Below are 23,697 nucleotides of genomic sequence, written 5' to 3' on the forward strand. Positions count from 1 at the left end.
AGTGTTGGTGAGGATGTGGAGAAAAGGGAACCCCTGTGCACTGTTGATGGGGAGGTAAATTGGTGCAACTACTATGAAAAACAGTATGGAGGTTCTTCAAAAAATCAAAAATAGAATTCCCACATGATTCCATTTCTGGATATTCATCTGAAGAAAATGAAACACTAACTCAAAAAGATATATGCACCTCCATGTTCACTGCAGCCTTATTTACAATAGGCAAGACATGGAAGCAACCCAAGTGTCCATCAATGGATGAATGGACAAAGAAGATGTGGTAGATATACACAATGGAATATTATTCAGCCACAAAAAAAGAAGGAAATCTTGCCATTTGTGACAACGTGGATGGACCTTGAGGGCAGTATCCTAAATAAACTAAGTCAGACAAAGGAAGACAAATATCATATGATTCACTTATACGTGGAATCTAAAAAAACTGAACTCACAGATAGAGAGAACAGATTGGTGGTTACCAGAGGCCAGCTGAGGGGCGGGGTGGTGGAGCAAAATGGGTGAAGGTGGTCAAAAGGTACAAACTTCCCGTTATAAAGGAAGTAAGTCATGGGGCTGTAATGCACAGCAGGATGACTATAGCTAATAACACTGTATTGCATATTTGAAAGTTGCCAAGAGGGTAGATCTTAAAAGTTCTCATCACGCGAATAAAAGCATTTTTAATTATGGTGACAGATGTTAGCTAGACCTACTGTGCAATATACACAACTATCAAATCCCTATGTTGCACATCTGAAACTAATATAATGTTATATGTTGATTATATCCCAATTTTAAAAAGACAATATGATTTTAAAACTGGCTATATAACAATTCACTTTGAAGAACAGATCGCCTACAACTTAGAACCAAATTTTGTTTTCAAGTCTGTTTCTTTTGGGGTAAATTTTACTGGTCTTATTTTGTGGTCTGTTTGTTTCAAACAAATCTGAAAAAGGCTCCCTCCTAAGTAGTTCATTAAAACTGACTCATACTTCCACATGGCCAACTCCTGCACAAAAGTCTCTGTTCAAATAGAAATTATCCCACTCAGGCCTGACCAGGCGCACTCCCTTTTAAAGCCTCCATCTTAAAACTGCCTCAGGAGCAGGTCCCATTAAATTCTGAGACACGATCTCAAATTCCACACAATGACATATAAAAAGTGATTACGCATCTCAACCCACACTGAAGGTTATCTAATCAATGAAGAAACAAAGATCCCTTCGTGCACCCTCAAAGAGGTGAAACATTCGGGCTCAAAGACACTACTGCAAATAAGTCAAGGACTATAAGAAATCTTTTCTAGAGTTTGGTTTGGTTTGGTCAAATGAATATAAGGACATCCCAGGATCTCCGGGTGTATTTATAGATCCTTTCAGAACTTGCTATGGTGGTCCATAAGTCACTTAAATCCTAATTCATCTTCAACATAAAAATCATTATTTATCTTTTAAAATTCACCCATTTTCAAAGAATGGTAGGCAAATTATTTTATATCAAAAGAAAATGTAGTTACATTAAATATAAGTACTAGATGTCACCTAACTAAAATTACAAAAACAGGGAGACAAATACATATATAACAATTTTCTCTAACCTCAAAGAAGATAAGGGAACTACCATAATGTTTTTGTTTATGTTTTACGCTTTATATCATATCTTAGAAATAATCCCAAAGGGGCTGGCCCTGTGACCAAATGGTTAAGTTTGCACACTCCGCTTTGGCAGCCCAGGGTTTCACCAGTTCAAATCCTGGGCACGGACCTAGCACCGCTCATCAGGCCATGCTGAGGCGGTGTCCAGCGTACCACAACTAGAAGGACCCACAACTAAAAGATAGACAACTATGTACTGGGGGGCTTTGGGTAGAAGAAGAAAAAATAAAATCTTTTTTTAAAAAAAGGGAAATTTTCCTGTAAAAATACAGAAAGAATTAGTGGTTTTTAATTGCAAATTATTCCATCATATGAATAAACTGCAACAACTAAAAAGAAAAAAAAATGAAAACTAGCATAGAGGATGGCTATAAGAGTTTTTTTCCCCACCATGAGTCAAAAACAAATCTGTCTTGGAAATAATTTCTTAGAAAATATACACGGTAATTTTTATTTATTTATTTATTTATTTTGTGTGTGTGTGTGTGTGTGTGTGTGTGTGTGAGGAACATTCGCCCTGAGCTAACATCTGTTGCCAATCTTCCTCTATTTTGTATGTGGGTCACCGTCTCAGCATGGCTGACGAGTGGTGTAAGTCCGTGCCTGGGATCCAAACCACAAACCCAAGCCGCCAAAACGGACTGCATCCAGCCTAACCACTATGCCATGGGGCCAGCCCCCACAGTAATCTTTTATGATGAATTAATCAGAGGGATCCCTGAAGGAATTCAGGATTTGACTTCAGGCTCATTGCAGGAAAAGGTTAAATACACAGAGGAGAAGACGAAGGCGCTCAATGAAGACATATTTCGGTGCTGAATATTCTGATATGATCTTCTGGTTTAACGGGTCACAACGAGAAACACACCTACAAGTTTCATCAGTCTCTTGACCCACTTTCCACAGTGTACCTCTGCTTAGCACAACCCAAACCTTTCAAAGTATAGAGCAAAAGAAAAAATGCCCAATACCAAGAAATTCATTACTTTTTAAAATTGTTTAAAGGGAAGCGTTTGTAAGTAGAAGTAATCTTCCACATTTAACTACAGCTTTCCTTGCTCCTCTGAAAGCACAGATGACTTTTGCTTTAGTTCCCAGAGTCTTAAACCCACCTCCTTTGTCCATAAATCAATGGCACTAAACAGAATAACCCGCGGAGCTTGCAAAAACTCCAGATTCCGGGACTGGCCCCACGGGACTGAACGGGAATCCCAAAGGGTCGTTCTGACACGCAGCCTGAGTTAGGAACTCCATCCGGGACGAGCCCAGAATCCGATTTTCAAAATAAAAGTATGTGTAAACATCTACATAATTACTGAATTAATGCGAAGTAACATGATTCACACCTGGCCTGTGAGGAGCAAGAGAGCCAGTCAATTTGTATCAACCTCAAAATGCTTCATAGTCTTCATATAAATATCATAGACCAAAATCTTAATTAGAAAACGGAACAGAAGAAATGTGCAAATATTAAAACCATGGAATTAGAAATGAAGATCCAAACAGATAATACTTTCTCAGCTACAGCACATGTATTTCTTTTAAAGTGGTACCACTTAGAGACATAAAATCATATTTTTTTATTGGGTTTCTCTGCTACATCAGAAATGTCATTATGTGCTTTTTCTGCTCCCTGGAAAAAAAGTTTGGTACATAATTAAGTGCTAAAACTATTGAACTGGACAGAAATCATAACTAGCTGGCCACCCACCCACCCAAAAAAAGTTCATTTGAAAATATTCACCTATGAAATGATATTCTCGTGCTTTACACTTGGAGCTCAACGGCTGTGATAGACAGAACTGTTTTTTGGTTTTTTTTTTCAAGAAACTGAGCTCTCGGGCCGGCCCAGTGTCACAGCGGTTAAGTTCACACTTTCCGCTTCTCGACAGCTGGGGTTCGACAGTTCAGATCCCCGGTGCAGACATGGCACCACTTGGCAAAAGCCATACTGTGGTAGGCGTCCCACATACAAAGTGGAGGAAGGTGGGCATGGATGTTAGCTCAGAGCCAGTCTTCCTCAGCAAAAAGAGGAAGATTGGCAGTAGTTAGCTCAGGGCTAATCGTCCTCAAAACAAAAAAAGAAACTGAGTTCTCAAAACCAATGTGAGGTTGTACCACTTCAAACCTTAATCTTAGCTGCCAAATGAGCACATACCAACTATTCCCCTTCTTAACTAGGCCGGCAGTACAAGCTGCTGATGGAGAAGCCCCACAGGATAGAAAGGAGCCTCAGGTACTTGGTTGTTCAAAGGCAACAGTACAACGGTTATGGTTACATGGAGGGTGGAAATGACCTGCCTCCTGCAACTGACATGTAAATCCAGGGACAGAGGAAGCGAAAGAGACAGAGCTGGGTCTGGCTTAGATTGTCAGTCCACAAGCCATCACTGCGAGAGTCAAGAGATATTAAAAACTCACACTGAGGGGCTTGCCCCGTGGCCGAGTGGTTAAGTTCGCGCGCTCCGCTGCAGGCGGCCCAGTGTTTCGTTGGTTCGAATCCTGGGTGCGGACATGGCACTGCTCATCAGACCACACTGAGGCAGCGTCCCACATGCCACAACTAGAAGGACCCACAACGAAGAATATATAACTATGTACGAATATATAACTATGTACCGGGGGGCTTTGGGGAAACAAAGGAAAAAAATAAAATCTTTAAAAAAAAAAAAAAAGCATTAAAAAACTCACACTGACTCACATTTCAAATACCGAAGGGAGTGTATTTACTTTTAAGCAGTTAAGGCATACAAAAAAATAAAAATGATAATATACTAAATACCTCTCCCTCCACACGCAGCTTACGGAGAAAACAAAAATCTAGCCCATATATACGAAACCACCGGAGTATCCTTTCACGATTAAACTTTAACTAATATTCACAACTGTTTCAATGATCTTGCATGTTCGCTCATTCCCAGAAAATCATCATATCAGCATCTAGTTCAAACTTCTGGGCTCAAATAGGGTTCAATAAAATTGAGTTTTCCATTCTATCTATATAATTAATGTACTTCCATTGCTTAGAATGTTCTCAGCAATTCACATGGTCCGACGGTGAATGGACCACCTACAGAGCTTTCACAAGCACAGGAACAGCTCATGAGAATCCCATTAAGACAGAAAACTTTCCTATGACCACAGTACTTCAGCCTAATGAGGTATAACACGGAGAATATTTCTACGCGCATTACGAATAGCTGCTCTGCCCCGTCAGAGCTGAATTTCCATCAGGGTTACTGTCCCTCACCACAAATCCCCAGGGCTCGTGGAAAAAACCAAACCTGCTCAAAGACCTCCCTTCAAAGCACGGGTATTCCAGCCACTTAAAGTTTCAGGGGAAGAGGAAAAAAAAGAACTATTTTTCAGTCCCTCAAGCTCTTTAGAAAAACCCCCACACAGATGTGTCTTTAAATGAAGGAGAAAGAAGTACAATGACTCTCTAAATACAACTTAACTACTGTCCCTCCTAAAGAAAGGCCTCTGAAAGATATAAATCAGGTAGCTTTCCTCATCATTTCCATAAAACCGAATCTGGTTAAGCAAGTTTACTTTACAGCAAACATAGCATCTTTTCAGGAGGCTTTGCTATAAATGTAACCAGGTATAATATTCCATACTAAATAATTCATTTCATTTGTATTTTACTGGCCCCTCTCTTCTTCCCTCTCCCTCCCTCCACCTCGACCAAGTCTTTCAACCCCACAGATACCCATCTGGGCATCAGACCAGGGTTCCACCTGTGCCAAATCGCAGGGCATCTGAAATCCACTACCTTTTGTCACCAGCCAATGAAAAGCCTTGAGCAGCAGTCGGAGGAAAAGAGAAAAGGGAATTCACGTCAGAAGCAGATTATCAGTTTCTCTACCCTCCACCCAGAGGTACCTGTCCTCTGGTATTTTCCTCTTTGCTAACTCTTAAGAGAGAAGCACACAGAGAGCCAGGGAGGGCCAGCACGGGTCTGGGAGCAGCACGTTGTGTCTCCTACAATCAGCGCCCCCTCGGCAGGACTATGATGCGAACAGGGGCCTCAGAGAAGCTCTACCTCACAGCCCAGGGGCCCAACCCCAGTAACCGTAAAGGAAGAGGCAGGAGGATGTACAAATCCAATTGATACTGCACAAAATTTATGAGCAGTAGATTTAGGTGCAAAATGAAGAAAACTCCTCCAGCAGCAACAGAACAAACTACTACATGAATTAGAAGATTCTACGCCATGTAGGGGTCAAACACAGGGTTTCCAGAGTCAGATCACCTGAGTTCTCATCCCAGCTCCTGCACTTTCCGGCTCTTGTAGCCCTTTTCATTGAATAAACATTCATCGCTCACCTACTAGGAGGTAAGTACTATGAGGGCTTGCTGCCAGAGATGTGCTGGTCCCTGCTCCTGTGGAATTGAATCCTAGTGGGAAGGACATTAGCAAACACACAACACAAGAAAAATGCCAGATGGTGGTAAGAACATGTGGGCAACTTAGGTACGGTCATGCAACCCATAACGACGATTCAGTCAAAGCCAGACCGCATATAGGACAGTGGTCCCGTAAGGTTAGGACTATATAGCCCAGGTGTGTAGTAGGCTATCCCATCTGAGTTTGTGTAAGTGGATTCTATGATGTTCACACAACAACGAAATTGCCTGACACACACTGTATCCCCGTTAAGCAACATATGGCTGTACAGTGATGCAGGCAAGAGTGACTGAAGTCAGCAGGGAAGACCTCTCAGAGATGACATTTAAGCCTAGATCTAAATGACAAGGAGCCTGTCAGGCAAAGTCAGAGGGAAGACGGACATGCAAAGGCCCTGAGGTAGGCACAACTGGGCCTTTGGGGAACTAGAGGGAAGGCCAGTGTGGGAAATTACTTCTGTGTGGCTCACGTTTGTCATCTGTAAAACAGTGGTGAGGACTAACCTCTTACTCTGTATCTGCACACAGTCTGTGTTCAATAAATGTAAATTGCTAGAATTCTCATCATCATCATCACCAGCGAGATCCCATCCACTGAGGTATGCAAGCAGACGCTGGGGAACCCCCTCACAGGCACAGCCGGGTTATACGGCCTGTAAGGTTCCTTCAACAATCGATCCTAGGACTAGACAAGAAGAGAAAACGTGAAGAAAGAAATGATAAAGTTGTTACACTCAGGCTTCCTGCCCAAGGTCTTCTAAAGAACGCACTGAATCAGACAACAATGTGGAGCTTATGCAATTCATTCAGCAAATGGCCCTTTCCATCCGAGCGTCTATGATTCGAATCTCCCAACTGTCCCCTCCTGTAGCTAGCTAACACACTGCCTTTAGCCCTGAGGTCTACCCTCTTTAGGAGGCTCTGGGCTAACACTTAGCGCAACAGCGCTGAGAAAAACAGAAAAGGACGACCTGTTCTGCGTTACTAGCTTTAAAGTGTGTCAGCTGTTGACAGCATGAGATAGCAGAGAGGCTGTTCTTCGATTTTATATGCATCTCGAACCATTTTATGATGTCGTGTTTCAAATGTTCCAAGCAGAAGTTTCTGCATCACAGACTCCACTGGCAAGATATTCATGTTTTTAAAAAACTCTTATTCTTGGCCTACTCTCTCAAAATATTTACTAACTTGTTAAGCTTTCTGAAGCCCACTAATTCAGGCTGTCAAAGACGCAGTCACTCATTGACGAACTTGACTTGTGTGTCTGTGAGTTAGGGAAGGAAAGGTCTGCTTGTACCCAACCCCAGGCCCTTAATCATTAAAGGTCATGTTCTTTCAAGTTCTTTTCTAAAATTCATTCAAATCCAAGGCAAATGTACTACAACCATAAAAAAATGCTTGGCTTTTATAATTATGAAACTATTTCATCGTCTACCCTGATAATGTCATAAATCTGTTGAAACCATGGAAATGACTTTAAAATTTTTTTTAAACCTCACACACGGCAAAAAGCAAACTCAGAATGAATGAGGGTAATGTAAACAATCCCAATAACTTAATGTAAAATGCACAAGTATTTTTATTACGCCACACTTTTAGATGGCCCAAACTCAAGGATTTGGAGAAGAAGAAGAGAAGAATCTTCATAAACCAAGAGATTAAATTTAGCAATACACTCCCAACATTAGTTCTTTCCCACCTCAATCTCTGCCCCCTCCCCTGTACCCAATCCCAAAAAGGAAGGAACCCAGAGGAGCAGATTAGAAGCAAAATTCTCCCACAGGAAAACATTCCTTTAAATCAATGAAAGTAACAACTTCAGCAGAGAACACATGCAAGGAGGATCTTTAAAAATATGCATTATATGCAAGTGACTCCTTTGACTTAATCTGAACTAAAAATCCCATTTCAATACATAAATTTTGGTGCATGATGAGACATTACCACTGTACACTAATATCTACCTTAAAAGAATCAAAGTGTGCCTTCCAGAAAGCAAGACTGGGACTAAGAGGCCCATTCAAATCCAAATTTATCTACTGGCTTTTGCAACATAATCCAGTCAAAAGAATGTGATTTATATCTCAGCTATGCAACAGCTAACTTTTCAATGTGTTTTGAAGTAGGCGCCACCAAAAAGAAAAAAGTAATCATCATAGGCTTGGCATGAAAACACTCTAAGCAACTGGAGAGTCTTTAAAAATATGAGAACAAATACAGGCTCATGGAAGAACTTTAGAAAATAGATGCAAGTAAAAGGAGAAAAGTAATAATCCCCAAATGGCAAGATGACCACTATTAACATTTTAGTGTCACCCTACGAAATTCTTTTGAGAAAATATTTTTCACGTAAATGGCTTCAAATTGAACATCTTTTTCTACCTAACAATATACCAGAACGTATTTCTATGCTCAAACATATATACATCCATAATGTTTTTATAAATGCATAATCTACTTTATGGACATACCCTAATTTAATGAACTCCACTGAGATGCTATATGATCTGTTCAGATGTCCTACAGTAAAAGAACAGAGGAGGTTTAAACCACTATTTCTGAAAATAATTTGCCCGTGACATCCTTTTTTGAATTAGACATTAGAACTTGTGCTCCTTTCAAATACTTCAGAAAATTATGACTTAATCGATCCTCAATACTGGATTTTTATGGTGTTTCCAATTTCTATTAGAAAAATGCTCTGATCAATTTCTTGCTTGTACATTTCTGTGTGTACCCTAGGGGAAAAAACTTTAAAAATAGAGTTTCTGGGCCAACTGGCACGCATGTTAAAAACACACAAAAATACGTAAATAAATACATGATAATTTCTGCCCATCTGTCCCTCAATAGTGTGTGAGAATTGTCAGTGTTTTTAAATGATAATTTTTAATTTAAAGAATAGTTTGTAAGTTATCAGTCCTTATCCTATATACCCAGTATTTTTAAACATATAATTACTGTGTTATGGACATGACTAAAGTACATAGTTATAAATATCAAAGGTCTTACTGTAAGGGAGGTTGATGCAGAACATGACTTAAGATCAGCGGCCCGGGGTTCACCAGTTTGGATCCCGGGTACGGACATAGCACCACTTGACAAGCCAGGTTATGGCAGGCGTCCCACATAGAAAGTAGAGGAAGATGGGCACGGGTGTTAGCTCAGGGCCAGCCTTCCTCAGCAAAAAGAGGAGGATTGGCAGCAGTTAGCTCAGGGCTAATCTTCCTCAAAACAAAAAGGATACACCTCCTCACAATTTGTAGCACATGACCATGGCTACGTTAAAGTCTCTCACTTTCATTTTCCGCTTTGTTACATTTACATATTTCTGGATACAACACTCTGTACTCTTAAGAAGATATTAATAATCCCTTATATCTACATAGTACTTTATCCTACTAAAACATTTAAAGAAAAAAGAATTTTAGAGGAATAAAACATCCTCAGAGGGTACTTTCAAACAGGATATTAAGCTGTACCTCTAAAACAGCCTTCAAGCTACTCAATAGAGTTGGTCCTCCATACCCACAGGCTCCGCATTCGCGGATTCAACCAATCACCCATGGAAAGGTCTACGACGCTCGTCTGCACTGAACACGGACGCACTTTTATTTTTCTTGTCATTATTCCCTAAACAATACTGTGTAACAACTATCTGCATATCATTTACATTGTATTAGGTACTATAAGTAATCTAGAGATGATTTAACGTATACGGGAGGGTGTTCACAGGTCATATGCAAATACTGCACCATTGTATATAAGGGACTTGAGCATCTGTAGATTTTGGTATCAGTGGGGGTCCGGAAACAATCCCCCGCAGAGACCGAGGGACAGCCAGAGTAGCTACGTATTTAGAGCCAAGATTGTATTAATTAAAATCTTTACCAATCGACCAACATCAGTATCACAGCGGGAAATGTGTGTATTAAATGTATATCTCTCTCAATTTAGAGCTTACTTTCAGTGCATATTTTTGCAATCTCAAATAATAAGAAATCAACTCCTACCATAACATAAAGATGGTTCACACAGCAAAAACAGCCTTTAGTTTCCTTTTTTGTTTTCAAAGGGACACTGGATGTAATTTTATACCTCAAAGTAACTCTCAAAGGTACTTAAGTATAGTGTTCACACTCAGGGTGGAGTTCTGTGTAATTTTGAAAGCTCAGAAAGGCCCTGCTTTCTCGAAAGCATCTCCCCTTAGAGCCTGCCTCAGAAGTGAATTTGAAGCTTTTCAAAAGTAAAGAAATTTTTAGCCGATAGGTCTGGAGGAGAGCCAGTGCATCTGCATTTTTTAAAAACTTCCCAGTTGATTTACTTCTGCAGCCAGAATCAAAAAGCACTTAGTTATATAAAAAGATTGGGGGGAGGAGAAGCATCCTTAGGTCCCCAATTTAAATGGTCACATGAAAACCATTCATCTGTCTCGGTCTAGTTGATTAGATTCCCCAGGTGAAAACTCTACCTTGAGAAGATGCAAAAGAAGTTTCAAGAAGGGAAGCAAAGACAGGACACTTTTCGGCCTAGCACTGGCCACCAAAAGGGACAGGGTGAAGATACAGTGATGGAAGCAAAACTGAAGGAGAGCCACCTGCCAGAAACCACGGTACTTCCTACTTCGGGCATCTAATTCCTTCAACTTCATAAAATAGGCCAAAAAGAAGAAAATGCTCAGCTGTATTTTTGTTTATAAAGGTGCAGTCTTACAAATGCACAGCATTCAACTACAGGTCGCAGTTTCACCAAGCAATGCCAGTCAACAAACGAAGAGACCCAATCGGGTTGAGAAATTAAGATAGGCTACTCAGAGACATTATATTACTTTTACAACATAACAGTCATTTATCAGAATTATGTTTTTCAAAAGAAGTTTGTTTCACAAGAGCAGTGCAAAACAAGCCAAAAAACCGATGTCCTTCTAAGTAGTTTATGCATAAAAATCTGTCATTTTCTTAAGCTTCCATTACCTACCAGATCTGGACTTAATGATGTCACTGAACTCGTTCTGCCCGTCGTCAGGCCTGGCCTCCTGTTCTCCATACTTGGCCATCTTTGCTGAGTTTCAATATAATCCAAAGACTTTACCAAGTCTTCTTTTTAAGACTTGCAGTTTTCTACAATGGTCCAGCTTGACATCAACACCTAGAGAGACGAGGGAAAGTACTGACTTAAAAAAATACATATATTATTTAATAGATAGTTATATATAGTACCATTCGTTCAGCAAATATTTATTCAATGCCTACTGTGTGTAAGGCACTGATCTGGGCAATGGGGATATGACTATCAAAAAGAGACACAGCCTCTACCATTATGAAGTTTATAGACTCTAAGCAGTTAATTTCATAATGAATTATTTCATGATAATGCAGATATTCGACAAACGTACAAAGGAGAAGTACAGAGTAATGTCGTCAAACAGCAGAGGAATCTGACCACCCCGGGCAATCAGAGAAGGCTTTCTTGAGAAGTGACATTTGAGCCAAGCCTTCAGGGACTAGAAGAATTTAATTAGCCAAAAAGAAAGGCAGGAAGAGAAAAGGTAAGAGTGTCCCATGTGAAGTGGCAGAAAGATCATGGAGCATTCAGGAAGCTGAGCAAAGGCCAGTGTTTTGGAGAGAAGACAGCCAAGGAGAGAGATCTGTTGAACTAGCTGAGGTAGGTGGACAGGACCAGGGACAGGGCCTTGGAGACCATGTCAAGGCTTTCACTCTTTCTCTGAAGAGTAGTGGGGACCCAGGAGATGGTTTTAAACCAGGAAGTAACAGGATCAGATTTGCCTTCTTCAAAAATCATTCTGGCTTGTGGGTGGACGAGAGTGATGTGCGGGGAGCCGTGAAGACTGTGGCAGAATTTAACAAACGTTCCCTGAAGAACCTAGGCCATGGGGATATAGGTGTTGAATGAAAATTTCTTTCAACTCCTCTGTATGCTTGAAAATTTTTCATGACAAAATGTCAGGGAAAAATTTCTAAGCTTAACCAAGTGATCAAACCACATGACCAATAATGGGGTGTCACGCTATGTAATGGAAAACACACTACATCATCCAAGAACCAGCTCTTGGTTTCATTGATGTTTTTCTCTTGTTTGTTTAGTCTCTATTTCATTTATTTCGGCTCTGATTTTTATTATTTCTTTCTTTCTGCTGATTTTGGGCTTTGTTTGTTCTTTTTCCAGTTCCTTTAGGTGCACTGTTAGACTGTTTACTTGAGATTTTTCTTGTTTGTTGAGGCTTGTATTGTATAGGCCTATATTGTAGGCCTGTAGTGCTAGAAACTTCCCTCTGAGAACCACTTTTGCTGTATCGCATACATTTTGGCAGGTTATATTTTCATTTTCATTTGTCTCCAGGCATTTTTTGATTTCTCTTTTGAGTTGTTCAGTAGCATTTTATTTAATCTCCACATATTTGTGGCTTTTCTGATTTTCTTCCTGTAGTTGATTTCTAGTTTCATACTCTTGTAGTCAGAAAAGATGTTTGGTATTATTTCAATCTTAAATTTATTGAGACTTGTTTTGTGGCCTAACATGTGATCAACCCTGGAGAATGTTCCATGTGCATTTGAAAAGAATGTATATTCTGTGGATTTGGGATGGAATGTTCTGTATGTCCACTACAGACATCTGGTCTAATGTGTCATTTAAGGCCAATGTTTCCTTATTGATCTTCTGTTTGGATGATCTACCCATTGGTGTAAGCAGAGTGCTAAAGTCCCCTACTATTATTGTGTGACTACTGTCTATTTCTCCTTTTATGTCTGTTAATAATTGCTTTATATACTTAGGTGCTCCTATATTGGGTGCATAGATATTTACAAACGTTATATCCTCTTGTTGGATTGATCCCTTTATCATTATGTAGTGCCCTTCTTTGTTATATCATCCATATAGTATCCTTGCCTAAATGTTTAATGTGAAGCTCATCGTGAGCAGACAAATAGAGACTCCAGATAGTCTTCAAAATAAATTACCTGGACTCTTCAAAATTGTCAATGTCATAAAAAGCAAAAACACCTGAGAGAGGGGGAACTTTGTGGATTAAAGGAGAGTAAATAGACATGACAACCAAGTGTAAGCCTTGACTGAATTAAGGATTTTTTAAAATAAACACCTTGGAGATACTTTGAAAAATCTGAATTTGGGGTGTATGTCAGACAATATTATTGTATTGATATTAAAGTTCTCTGATATTGGAAATGGTTTCATCATTATGCAAGGAATGTCTTTGTAGGAGACACATGATGAAACATTTAGCAATGAGGTGTGATAATATCTTCAATTTAAGTTCAAACAGCACAACATATATGGATCTATGTATGCGTGTATGTATATGTCTATACACATATACACACCCAAACAGAGAACAGAGAGAGAGAGGGAAAGCAAGCAGTGGAAAATAATATTTGGAGAATCTAGTTAAGGAGCATATTTACTGTTCTGTTCTTTCCAGTATACTATCACAGGCAGGAAATGATTATGGCCTAAACAAGGGTAGATGGAAAGAAGTGGGTGGATATGTAGGATATCTAGACATTAAATAAAGAAGGTCAACAGGACTTTGGAACTGAGTGGATATGAGTGGTTCAGGATGCTATGTAAACTGACTGCTCAATTTTGGCTTGGACAATTGAGTAGGGGGAGCTGGGGAACACTGGAGGGTAAGTTGTTGGAGGAATGAATAATGAATGTGGTTTTGACTTGCTGAGTTTTAGGTGCCTGAGATAAACAGCCAGAGACAACAAGAGGTCTCATCTCAGGAACGGTCTGGGTTAGGCATAAATCTGGATAGTTACGTGTTCTATCCATTGACACAGATTTTATTCTGGAAGGTACATCATACAAATGCTGCTGAGTACAGATATCACTCCAACAAAATAATCTTAGTCTTCAGCAATTAATCAGAGAAGCATCTTTAGGATTTACAGAATTGAGGATTCTACCTTACAGTACTACCTTTTCTTTAAGAATGTCAACAATGAGAGTCCTGCACTGCTGCCTAATGCTTCCTGAAACACTCTGCCTCACCAGCCCACACAGAATCAGAATTCCAGTTTCAGCTGGGCAACTTGGCTCTACCCTAACGGCCCCTTAAAAGTGCCCCAAAAGCCAACTGAATAAATTAATCATTTAATTGGGAATATAACAGCTAACACATCTAAGTATTAATGTACAAATAAAGATCATTAATTCAAATATTACAAAAGATATCAGAACCAGAGTTTATTGCCAGCTAGGATTGAACAACTCGACTCTTTAATTCAAGGACACACCATATAGTATTATTATTTTATAATCTATTTCACTTTACATACAAACGTAATATTTAGTATTTTATATATTGTTTTATGATATATAACATTCAAGGAAGCAACATATATCAATTTACAATAAAATAAATATAGTCAATATATAATAAATTATTTTCCTTACTATTCAGGAAAAGAGCGTGTTCTACTAATAAAGAGGTCAAAATTACCTTAGAAAAAAGTTTTAAGTGTTAAAGAGTTTGAGGCAGATGAAAACTAAGATAGATTACTAAAGCTTTAGGACAATCTCCTCTCCAGTAGGAACGAATTGGATCATCAGTCCAACAGATTTTATGGGTGTATAAAAAATTTTTTTCATTTTTTACATTGGTCTACCACTGTTAATACTTTATGGATTATTATGTGATTAAGTTCATTTGGGGGGTACATGCCTGCAAAAGATTTGCTGAATTCTTAATTTATTTTATATTCAAGAACCAAAAACTTTGTTCAGAAGAATGCATGTAAAATTTTATTATGGAAAATCAGGTTTGCCCAATAAAAATTCTCTTTCCTGGAAAGCAACTAACAATGCCCTTTGAGAAACCTTTCTCTTGCTCTCCTTCATAACTGGTCTTAGCCAAGGGTCTTCACATCCATGTTTCCCGAAGACTTTCCCACTCCATAAAAGAGGAAAGTAAACCGTTTACACAGGACTTTATTCCATTCGTATGTTAATATTTCTTTATTATAATAGATTATTTACTGCTCTCAAGATAGTTTCTCAAATTTTCTCTTCTTGATTATCAAAATCCCCTATATGTTACAAAGATACAGCAGCAGGGGGGTCAGAGGACAAGGAAAGAATAGGAAGGAGGGAGAATCACAGAAGACCCTTTAAACAGCGATAGCCGTTGACTGTCACTTGTTGCCACAAATGGGTCAGGGGACTCCAGGTTGAGTAACCTATGGCAAAAGATACCTCCTTCTAAATCCCTAAATGCTATAGCGATTTATAATTTGTTGTCAGGAAACAGAATCAAAGTTTCATCACCAACACTGTGCCAAGTGTGACCCTCCACTCTGACATCTATGAACCGGAGGGAAGGGCATCTTCCACACAAAGCTAGGGGAGAAACTGAGGATAAATGAAAGGGATATTGCTTTACAAGCTTTAAGCCGTATGCAACCTTAATTTATCGTTACCGCGGCTCGAGGTTTCTGCTCCATCGTAATGACGTTCTGCAAAGTGTAGCCAGCTCTTTCTCACTGAAACCAACACACTCAACTCTGTACCACCAACTCCTCCTTCAGAACATTTCCGACTGTCCTATGGACCAAAAACCATGAGCCTGGGGTGAAAGGATGGAGGTTGGCCTTAAAGGCAAAGCTAACGTTTTAATTTTAAAATCATTTGGTAATTACACAATGTAAGAATACAAGTATGCTCAGTAATATGCAATTATGATGGAAATGCGGTGTTGGTCCTCGGGCAAAAACTATTCATGCATTGACATAGGGAATCAAAACCCAGGAATGCTAGAAATAGTGGAAAAGAAGCCCAAGGCGGCAAGAGTTTGCCGCTCTGCCTGAGACAGTAAAAGAAACCGCCCAGCGCCAAGAACTGCCATTCGCTCCAGGAAGCGCTCCAAGGAAAGGTTAATGGTACAGTGATTAATACTGTTTACAGGGGCAATAAATTGTAAGTAAACACCCAAAGGAGAGTTAAAGAGCTGTCTCATCGGTCCCATAAACGCGGGTAAAGGGGGCGGGGAATGACACCGCGTAAACCTTGGCCCTCGCCGCCTGGCACTCTGGAAGCTGAGACATCCACGAGCTTCGCATTCCTCCAGCTCTCGCCAGACCCGCAGCGCTCTGGGCAGGCTGTGTCCCCCGCGCCCACGAGCCACCAGCCGGGAGGGGCCGACCCGACTTCCTGGGGCCCGTGCAAGTTACAAAGGAATGAATGCGGCCGCTGCCGCCGGTGCCAGAGGCCGGCAGCTCCGGCCCGACCCGGGGATCGGGGCTCCCCCGAGCTCGGCGCGCCGCGGCCACGGAACCGGTGCACTGCCCCTCCCATGCGCGCTTTGGGGAACTGACCCGGGAGACCTTGGTGACCCAGGCGACCTGGAGGCTAGGAAAGAGGAAACTCTCCCAGGACATCCCAGAGAGCAGGGCCGTTAGACCCAGGTTAGACCTGGGGTTCTCAGTTCAATGTAAAACTAAGAGCGGACCCCCTAGCTCTTGGACGTCGGGTACGTTTTCTCCTCCCCTTGGAACAAGCCGGGGACGAGTCCCTTTCGTAATCTGGGGATGGGGGAAAAAAAATTCTCTTTGAACAGCATGCTTTCGAAAAGTTGCACAGCCGAAAATTAGTGCTTCGCTGGTGTTTTAGGTGGCCTTGGGCAACCAGAGCCTTGGACGCGGAGCCGAACAGGGGCGTAAATTACCTTATCAGTGGCAGCAAGAGATGCCAAGAGTCCGGAAAACCAGAAGAGGCGACTGCCCGAAACGACGCACAGACTGGGGGCCCCCGGTCCCCTCTGCGGAGCCCCACCCTCGGGAGCAGCAACGGCCTGGAGGTCAAGCACATTTCCTGCCAGGCGGACGGCTGGGAGCCGCTCCCCTGCCCGCCGCCCACACTGCCACCCTCTCCTCGCGGACACCTCCAGGCCCCGCCTTCCTGGGGCTGGGGTGTGTGTGACAGGCCCTCCTGGAAGGCCACGTCCTCTCTCGGAGATCACTGGCCCAGCGCCCCTCACCGCGCGAGAAACGGAAGCGCGACCCCCTCACCCCGGAGGGGAGGAGGATAGGGGGAGCCAGGCGGCAGCACAGAACCAGCTGGAAGAGTCTAGGTCCTTTGCTACTATATGGATTCCGAGGACCTCCACGCCCGAGCTCTCTCCACGCTTCTAGCATTCTCTCTCCCGCCGGGGCGAGCTGAACTGAGGTTCCGAGGAAAGTGCACGCAAAAGTTGGTGACATCTTAGCCTCCGCCGCGAGAAGGAGCTCGGCACGCGGATCCTGGGCGCAGAAGCAGCAGAAAAGTCCAGCCTCCCGGCAGCCCACGCCCCACTTCCTCGGGGCCGCGGTCAGTCCCCAGCCCGAGGCTTCAATAATGCATGGGCTTACCTGCTCCGGTGACCGACCGCCGCCGCCGCGGCCCGAGCAGCCCAGGGGCACCCCTGGCTCACTTCGGGTCGTAGTAATCCCGGGGGTGTGCGCGCGCGGGCGTGCTGTGATGCGACGTTTTTTAAAAATGAAATGTGGAGAACCAGACAAGGTCCAAAAGGAAAAAAAAAAAAATTCTGACACCGATTGAAAACGCCCCTGACTTGTGCAATCTTCCTGCCCAGTAGTTCCGCCAAAAACAAAACAGTCCAAGCGCAAACCTGGAACCGGCGCGTAGGCACCAAGCTTGCCAAACACGACAGAGTTTCGCGTCCGCAGAAGTGACCCAAAAGAAGGGGGGCGCCGCTCCCCGTGATTCCCCAATCGGCTTCGGGCGCTGGAGGCTCCTCCTCGCCCCTCGGCGGGAGAAAGCCCGCGGCAGGCGGCTGCCCGCTCCCCTCCTCCGAGGAAAGGCGACTCCACAACTTTGTGTGCGAGTGGCTCGCTCCTCCGGCTCCTCCTCCTCCTCCTCCTCCCGCCCCGGGCCTGCCCCTTTGTTGGAGCGCGGCGCCGGAGGCTGAGCAGGGAGGGTGGGGCGCAGGACCGCTCGGTCGCGCGCTGCCGCCCCGCTGGCACCGGCGGGGGTCCCGGCACCCCGGGGTCCGCTACCGAGGAGGAGGCGGCCGAGCAGGGTCCGGCCGCCAGCGCCCCGGGTCCCCCGCGGCTCTCCCGCCCTGCGGCCGGCGGCCCAGCAACTTTGTTTCGGGAGATGAGCCTTTCTCGGCTCCCGGTTCGGCCCCGGCCCGGCCCAGGCGGCCACTGCGGGCTGGGCTCCGGGAACGTGGCGCCCCGAGTCACCTGACCGCGCGCCCCGTCAATCAGCGCCCGCCCTGCGCGCCCTCCCCGCCCGCAGCAGCGGGCCCGGCGCTCGGCTGGCCTGGGGCTGCGCGCCCGGACCGCACGGTGCGCGCGGGGAGCCGGGAGCTGGAACGCACGCCCCGCGCAAACGCAATCCCCTGTATTCAGATTATCCGAAAACGGGAGTCCACGCCCTCCCGCCGGGCAAACCCGAGAGTCGGGTGATCTTTTCTCCTTTAGAGAGAAATCTCCATTTGGCCCTCCGCTCAGTGCATCTCAGTTTGCTGGTTTTTTGGTCCTAGTTCCAGGGGTATATTAATTTTATATAGTTTTCTGTGTCCTTTATAATACTAAGACAAACTTGACATTTCGTTTTATATTCGTTCATACGTACAAATAGTGTTTACGCTGACCTTTTTTCCCCCTGTTTTTCCGATATACACACACACACATCCATCTGTTATAGGGCCTATCTCGAGGGTGAAAGTTTGGTCAAAAATATCTGGGGAGAAAAGAATTTGTGCTGTGTGTGTATTTTTCTTATCTACCTGTTTCATTCGCCATGTGTTCCTGTGCTTTTTACATGACCATCACACTTGGGAGGAGCGAGAAAAAACAGCCACCGAGTTCCTAGTTCATATAAACAGAGAAGAAAGGGTGACTGATAAGCGAGCTCTGGCTTATTGCAGGTTTAATATTTGAAAGTTAACAATTTACGAGTTAGTAAAGATAAGCCACCGGGGGACTTAAACAAATTTTTCGGAAATAATTTACTAGCCTTCTATCAGTTATAAAGTGAAAGCTGCGCCGGTCCCTAAATGCTGTGGGGGGGTAGAGGTCCTGAAAGGTAGTCTTCTGGATGTGGTCGCTAGCTTCGCGTCCTTCCTTGGGGGGATTTTCTTCATATAACCCAAAGAAAATCCAGAGGATTAACTCGAAATGGATATAATTTATTCATTCACTTTTATTCGTTGCTTCATTTAACAAATGCCAGTTTGGGGCCTGCCAGTTCCCCTGGCACTGTGAATAATGCAAAGGTAAATTCGACAGAGATCTTGCCTTAAAGAACTTCAAATCTAGTGAGTGAGATAAGGCATGTAAACAAGCAAGAATACGCAAGACCTGGGCCGTAAGTACCGTGAGACAAGGATAGGTCAAGCGTTGCTGGCGTCTGGCTGTATCCAGGGAGACTGAGGTTTCTTTTCACTGATGATTCTACAGACTCTGAAAGCCACTCTTCATGCACTGTATCCTGGTTGAGTTGATGGAAACTCAGATTTCCTCCTTTAAAATAAAACCATATTGGAGTGTTTGAGGATTTCCTTGTTTAAAGTTATGTAAATGAGCACTTTGTAAATTGCAAAGTGCTACACAAATATTAACAACTCAAAATTTTTGAAAGACTCAGAGGTTTGGGGATCTAAAATTGCTGAGTTTCTAAGCTCTGAGGGTACGTTTAGTTAAGCTTCCCCAAAGGCTGTGAGGAAAGGGGCATAAGGGACAATAGCCACCATCCATGCCTGACTGACTCCACCCCACATCCCAGTTCAAGTGGCTTAGGGTGTGTTGCCCGGGGCCCTATGCCCTGTCTGTTTCTAGTACTTCTCCCCTCACCCAGAGACTGATTCTCTGTAGGCCATGTGCAAAAGAGGCCATAGAGCTTCCTGTTAACGGGAGGATCAAGAAGTTCCATGCTGGTCCTGCTCCCCATTGTCTTTGTAAGAGGAGAAACCACATTTAGTGGGAGATTTTTGACCACTGGCCGCTACGTTGCCATGGAGCAGACAGTATGATCTTCCTTCACAGCCTGAGAACTGAGCTGGGGGGAAAGTGGAGACAAGTGTAGCTGTTAGTACACTAGCCCCCAACAGTCCGCCTGCAGTCCACGCAGCAGGGCCGTGGGCCTGTAAGGACAGTGCTTGGTGGGCTTTCATCTGGCCACTCCAAAGATCGATGTAGAGCCTTCAGAGAAAATGAGAGGAATGTGGCCCTGGGTCTTCCATTAACCCAGTCTTTGAATTGCCCAACAGTCACTACAGAACAGTGAAAATTTAAGAAAATCGAACTGCTGTTACTGGAATGAAGTCTTTCACACAGGAGAAAATATTATGATCTGAGTAGTGTATATATAGGTTCATAGATAAAGATAAATGCATACGTATGTGCATATAATATAGACAGACACGATTCTACATAGATACTGTTCATTCACAGGGAACTGAATCCTAACATAAAAGCCAAAAAGAAAACTTTCTCTATTAACCTTTGTGCAAGAGTATATGGATGCAGTTTCTCTTTAAACAATAGAAACATGGGGAAATACACAGCATGTAAAAAGCAAGACACTCCTTCAGTTTGACCCTCGGTGTTTTCTGTGAATAAAGCCTCACATGGAAGCATTTAAGAGAGGGGCAAAGGTTAGGGAATTTACCTTTCCTTATCTTTTTCAGGTCAAGAAAGTATAGATGTGGCTTCTATGTACTAGAACATTTGCTGAATAATGTTGCTGAATTCTTCAGTCAAACATCTAATAGTTATTGTGCACGTTGAAGATAGATATAAATAAAACTCTTTGTGACACAATTAGGGAAGCAATAATAATACATGAAATGTTTAGAGAATGATTAGCACAAAGGCAGAGCTTCTCATAATTGAGTGAGCTCAAGAATCACCAGGGAGCACATTTTAAATCAGATCGCCTGCTGGCTCCCAGAAATTCTGATTTACTAGGACTGGTGGGGCCCAGGAAGCTGCAGTTTTAACAAGAAATCCATGCGGTTAGATCAGAATGGTTGGGGACTCGCACTTTGAGCCACTTCCCTGGGGGCTAGCCTCAAATAGGCCACTTCGGATGATTGGAGAGAGGTCTAGAAATTGCTCTTTTTACGGAAAAAAAAAAAATCCATACTGGATCGATCATAGTTTCAAAATGTGCACGATTTGAATTCAAGTGTCTCATTCAGTTTCAGATCACCCTTAGAGTTGCCGAGGGTCATTAACACCTCAGGAGCGTTCCCCACAATTCAGCCTGCACTGGGGACGCACAGCCCGGCCTGGCCAGTCCTGACCAAATGCTCTGAAGGGAAAGTCTGAAGGCAGGAGGGCAGGGAGGAGAGGACTATTGAAGGTACAGGGCTGAAATGTGTGTGGAGAGAAACTCAGGACAAAATAAAAGGACTAAGCTGTTCGGGAGAAAAGAGCAACTGATGGAACAAAAGGAGGAAATAAAGGAAACTTCAGAAAAGAAGGAAGAGACGAGGAGAGAGCGGAGGTGCTGCCCTTGGAGAACCAGAAAAGCTTCTTGATAAAACCCATGCCCTGTGTTGGGGTTGTCACACTTGCTACTTTCACTTGGTTTCACTTACTTTGTATATTTTTGTAATGTTGGTACTGGAAGAGATTTTACAGAGTTTCTCCTTCAACTCTCCAGTTTTGTGGATAAAGAAACAAATGAAAGATGCAACACAGGCCAGGGAGTGAATTTAGGTGGAATAAAACTATCTATTGGGGGAAAATGTCCACATTACTAAGAAATGAAAAGAGAGCATCTCTGTGTTGTAGAAGTTCATTGCTAACCTGGAGGAGGCGGAGGACAGAAGATAGCGTAGCTGAAGGGAACAAGGGTGGACTGAAGTCACCTAACTGCTGGTGATCATATTGGCAGTTATTCGCTATACGAGCTTGTGGAGATTAACCTTTAGCTTCCTGTCTGTAAAATAGGAAGAATATCTCCTCAAGTGTTGTTGTGGGAACCAAATGAGTTGCTTATATTAAAGCACTTATCACAGTGTCTGGTACTTTGTTACTTTTACTTTTTGTTACTTTTGTTATGTTACTTCCCCTTTCTCTTAACTCAGGAGGATTTGCTGCCATTTCGCGATCATCTTCATTGATTATTTTATTGAAAATATTCCTGGACCTCCCATCATCTGCTGAGCGGCTGGGTGTGCAAATGAGAATGCGCCACAGAGGCTGTCTTCAAAAAGCTCACTGTCTATTGAGAGAGACCAACACAGAAACAGACAATTAGACATGAATATGGATACCCTAGTATCGCCAAGATGTAACCTGAGCCAGAAGGACACACAACCCAATAGGAGGAGGACAGGGATGGGGGGGTATCAAGAAGTGACACCTGAGTTGAGCCTTAACGGATGAATAGGAACCATAAGGAACTCTGTTGTCTTGCTCTGCCCAGCATCTTTTCCCTTCTTTTGGAAGGAACATTAGCCCTTCCTCTGAGTAGTTGCTCCTCTCTTGCTCCAACCAGTTTGTGAGGCTGTTAATCACTTCCACACCCAGCCTAGGGGTGGGCTTGTGACTCAGGAACAGCCAATCATAGGCCCCAACACCACTTCTAGTGATTAATCCACGAGGCACACGGAAGATCCAGGCTGTGCCCATCCTCGTCCTTCCCATGGAGTTTTCATGGTGACCCTGGAAGGGAAAATTCTCTTTTTTCCCTTGGAAATTAGTAAACTGGAGTAACATAAAATCAAGACTTTTCCACAATGCCTCCATGCACAGAAGGAGAAAATGAAACCATCGTACATGGAGCCGAAAAAATAAGGAGAAAGAGACTGGAGGATGCAAGAGTCCCTGGTTTCCATGCTGCCCTTTTTATAACTCCCTTTCTTCTGAATGTCTACTTGTGTTGGAATTCTTTTGCTTGCAACTGAACAAGGCCAGTCTAATATCAAAGTAACCGGTAAAGAGGAGACGTAATGAAGGCTCCAGGGTGAGAAAGAGCGTAGGCTGTGTACACGTGGTGCAGGAGGAACGTTTTCTTTTGTGAAATGCTGCTTGTTGCCCCCAGTTCCCTATGGACAGTGCTGAGAAGCTAAGCCAAACACCCCCGCAGCCTCAGCCTGGTAAGGGTGGGGTCACCGTCCAGATTTCCAGGCTGTGCATACATTTTCACATTGTGAAACCCACAACTACGTTGTACATTAGTTCCCTCGCCCCACACTCCAGTTGGATACTGGAACTGGAACGTATCCTAAGTCACAGCTTGTTTGGCAAGCTAGCCTTCCGCCTAGCTCTACCTGCTTCCTTGCCCGGGGCCACCGTGCAGGTTCCTGGAGGCACCCTCGGGTCCACATACAGGGAGACACACTCCTCTAGTGAGAGTCGGCCTGGACTATCCTCCAGTGCGGCTCCAGTACAACTCCTCCGAGAGGAAGGCTGGGTTAGGTCAGCTCAGTGTTCCTGATGCCCCTCTGGAGGGCAAACACCTAAGTGCCCAGCGCACTCATTCAAAAGGGACCCGTTTTTGATGGCCCAGACTGTCTCCATGGCCGCTTTCTGAGACTGCCCTTCTGGGCATTGCCTCTCTGTATGGTGGAGAGATGGCCAGTGTGACTCACGCCTGAGTGTGACCAAGTTATGTTATTAACCACCTGGCCCTC

General features: G+C 43.4%; 1 protein-coding gene across 13 annotated transcripts in view; it reads right to left on the reverse strand.

Annotated features, from left to right (window-relative positions):
* Positions 1-18,410, reverse strand: part of UTRN (utrophin) — a 478,290-nt gene extending 459,880 nt beyond the window's left edge. For 6 of the 13 annotated variants that reach the window (XM_070256224.1, XM_070256222.1, XM_005608207.4 and 3 more), the window contains exons 1-2: positions 17,453-18,410; positions 11,043-11,213 (exon numbers count right to left, since the gene is read on the reverse strand). In XM_070256224.1, coding sequence (XP_070112325.1) covers positions 11,043-11,121 — 79 coding nt within the window. In that variant the 5' untranslated portion in view covers positions 11,122-11,213; positions 17,453-18,410. Of the gene's footprint in view, positions 1-6,569; positions 6,751-11,042; positions 11,214-16,770; positions 17,333-17,452 lie in introns of those variants that run through there. The other 7 variants (XM_070256225.1, XM_070256223.1, XM_070256233.1 and 4 more) reach the window with 3 other exon arrangements.
* Positions 18,411-23,697: the final 5,287 nt, after the last annotated feature.

Source organism: Equus caballus, chromosome 31 (genome assembly GCF_041296265.1).
Source record: "Equus caballus isolate H_3958 breed thoroughbred chromosome 31, TB-T2T, whole genome shotgun sequence".
In the NCBI taxonomy this organism is placed as follows: Eukaryota; Metazoa; Chordata; class Mammalia; order Perissodactyla; family Equidae; genus Equus; species Equus caballus.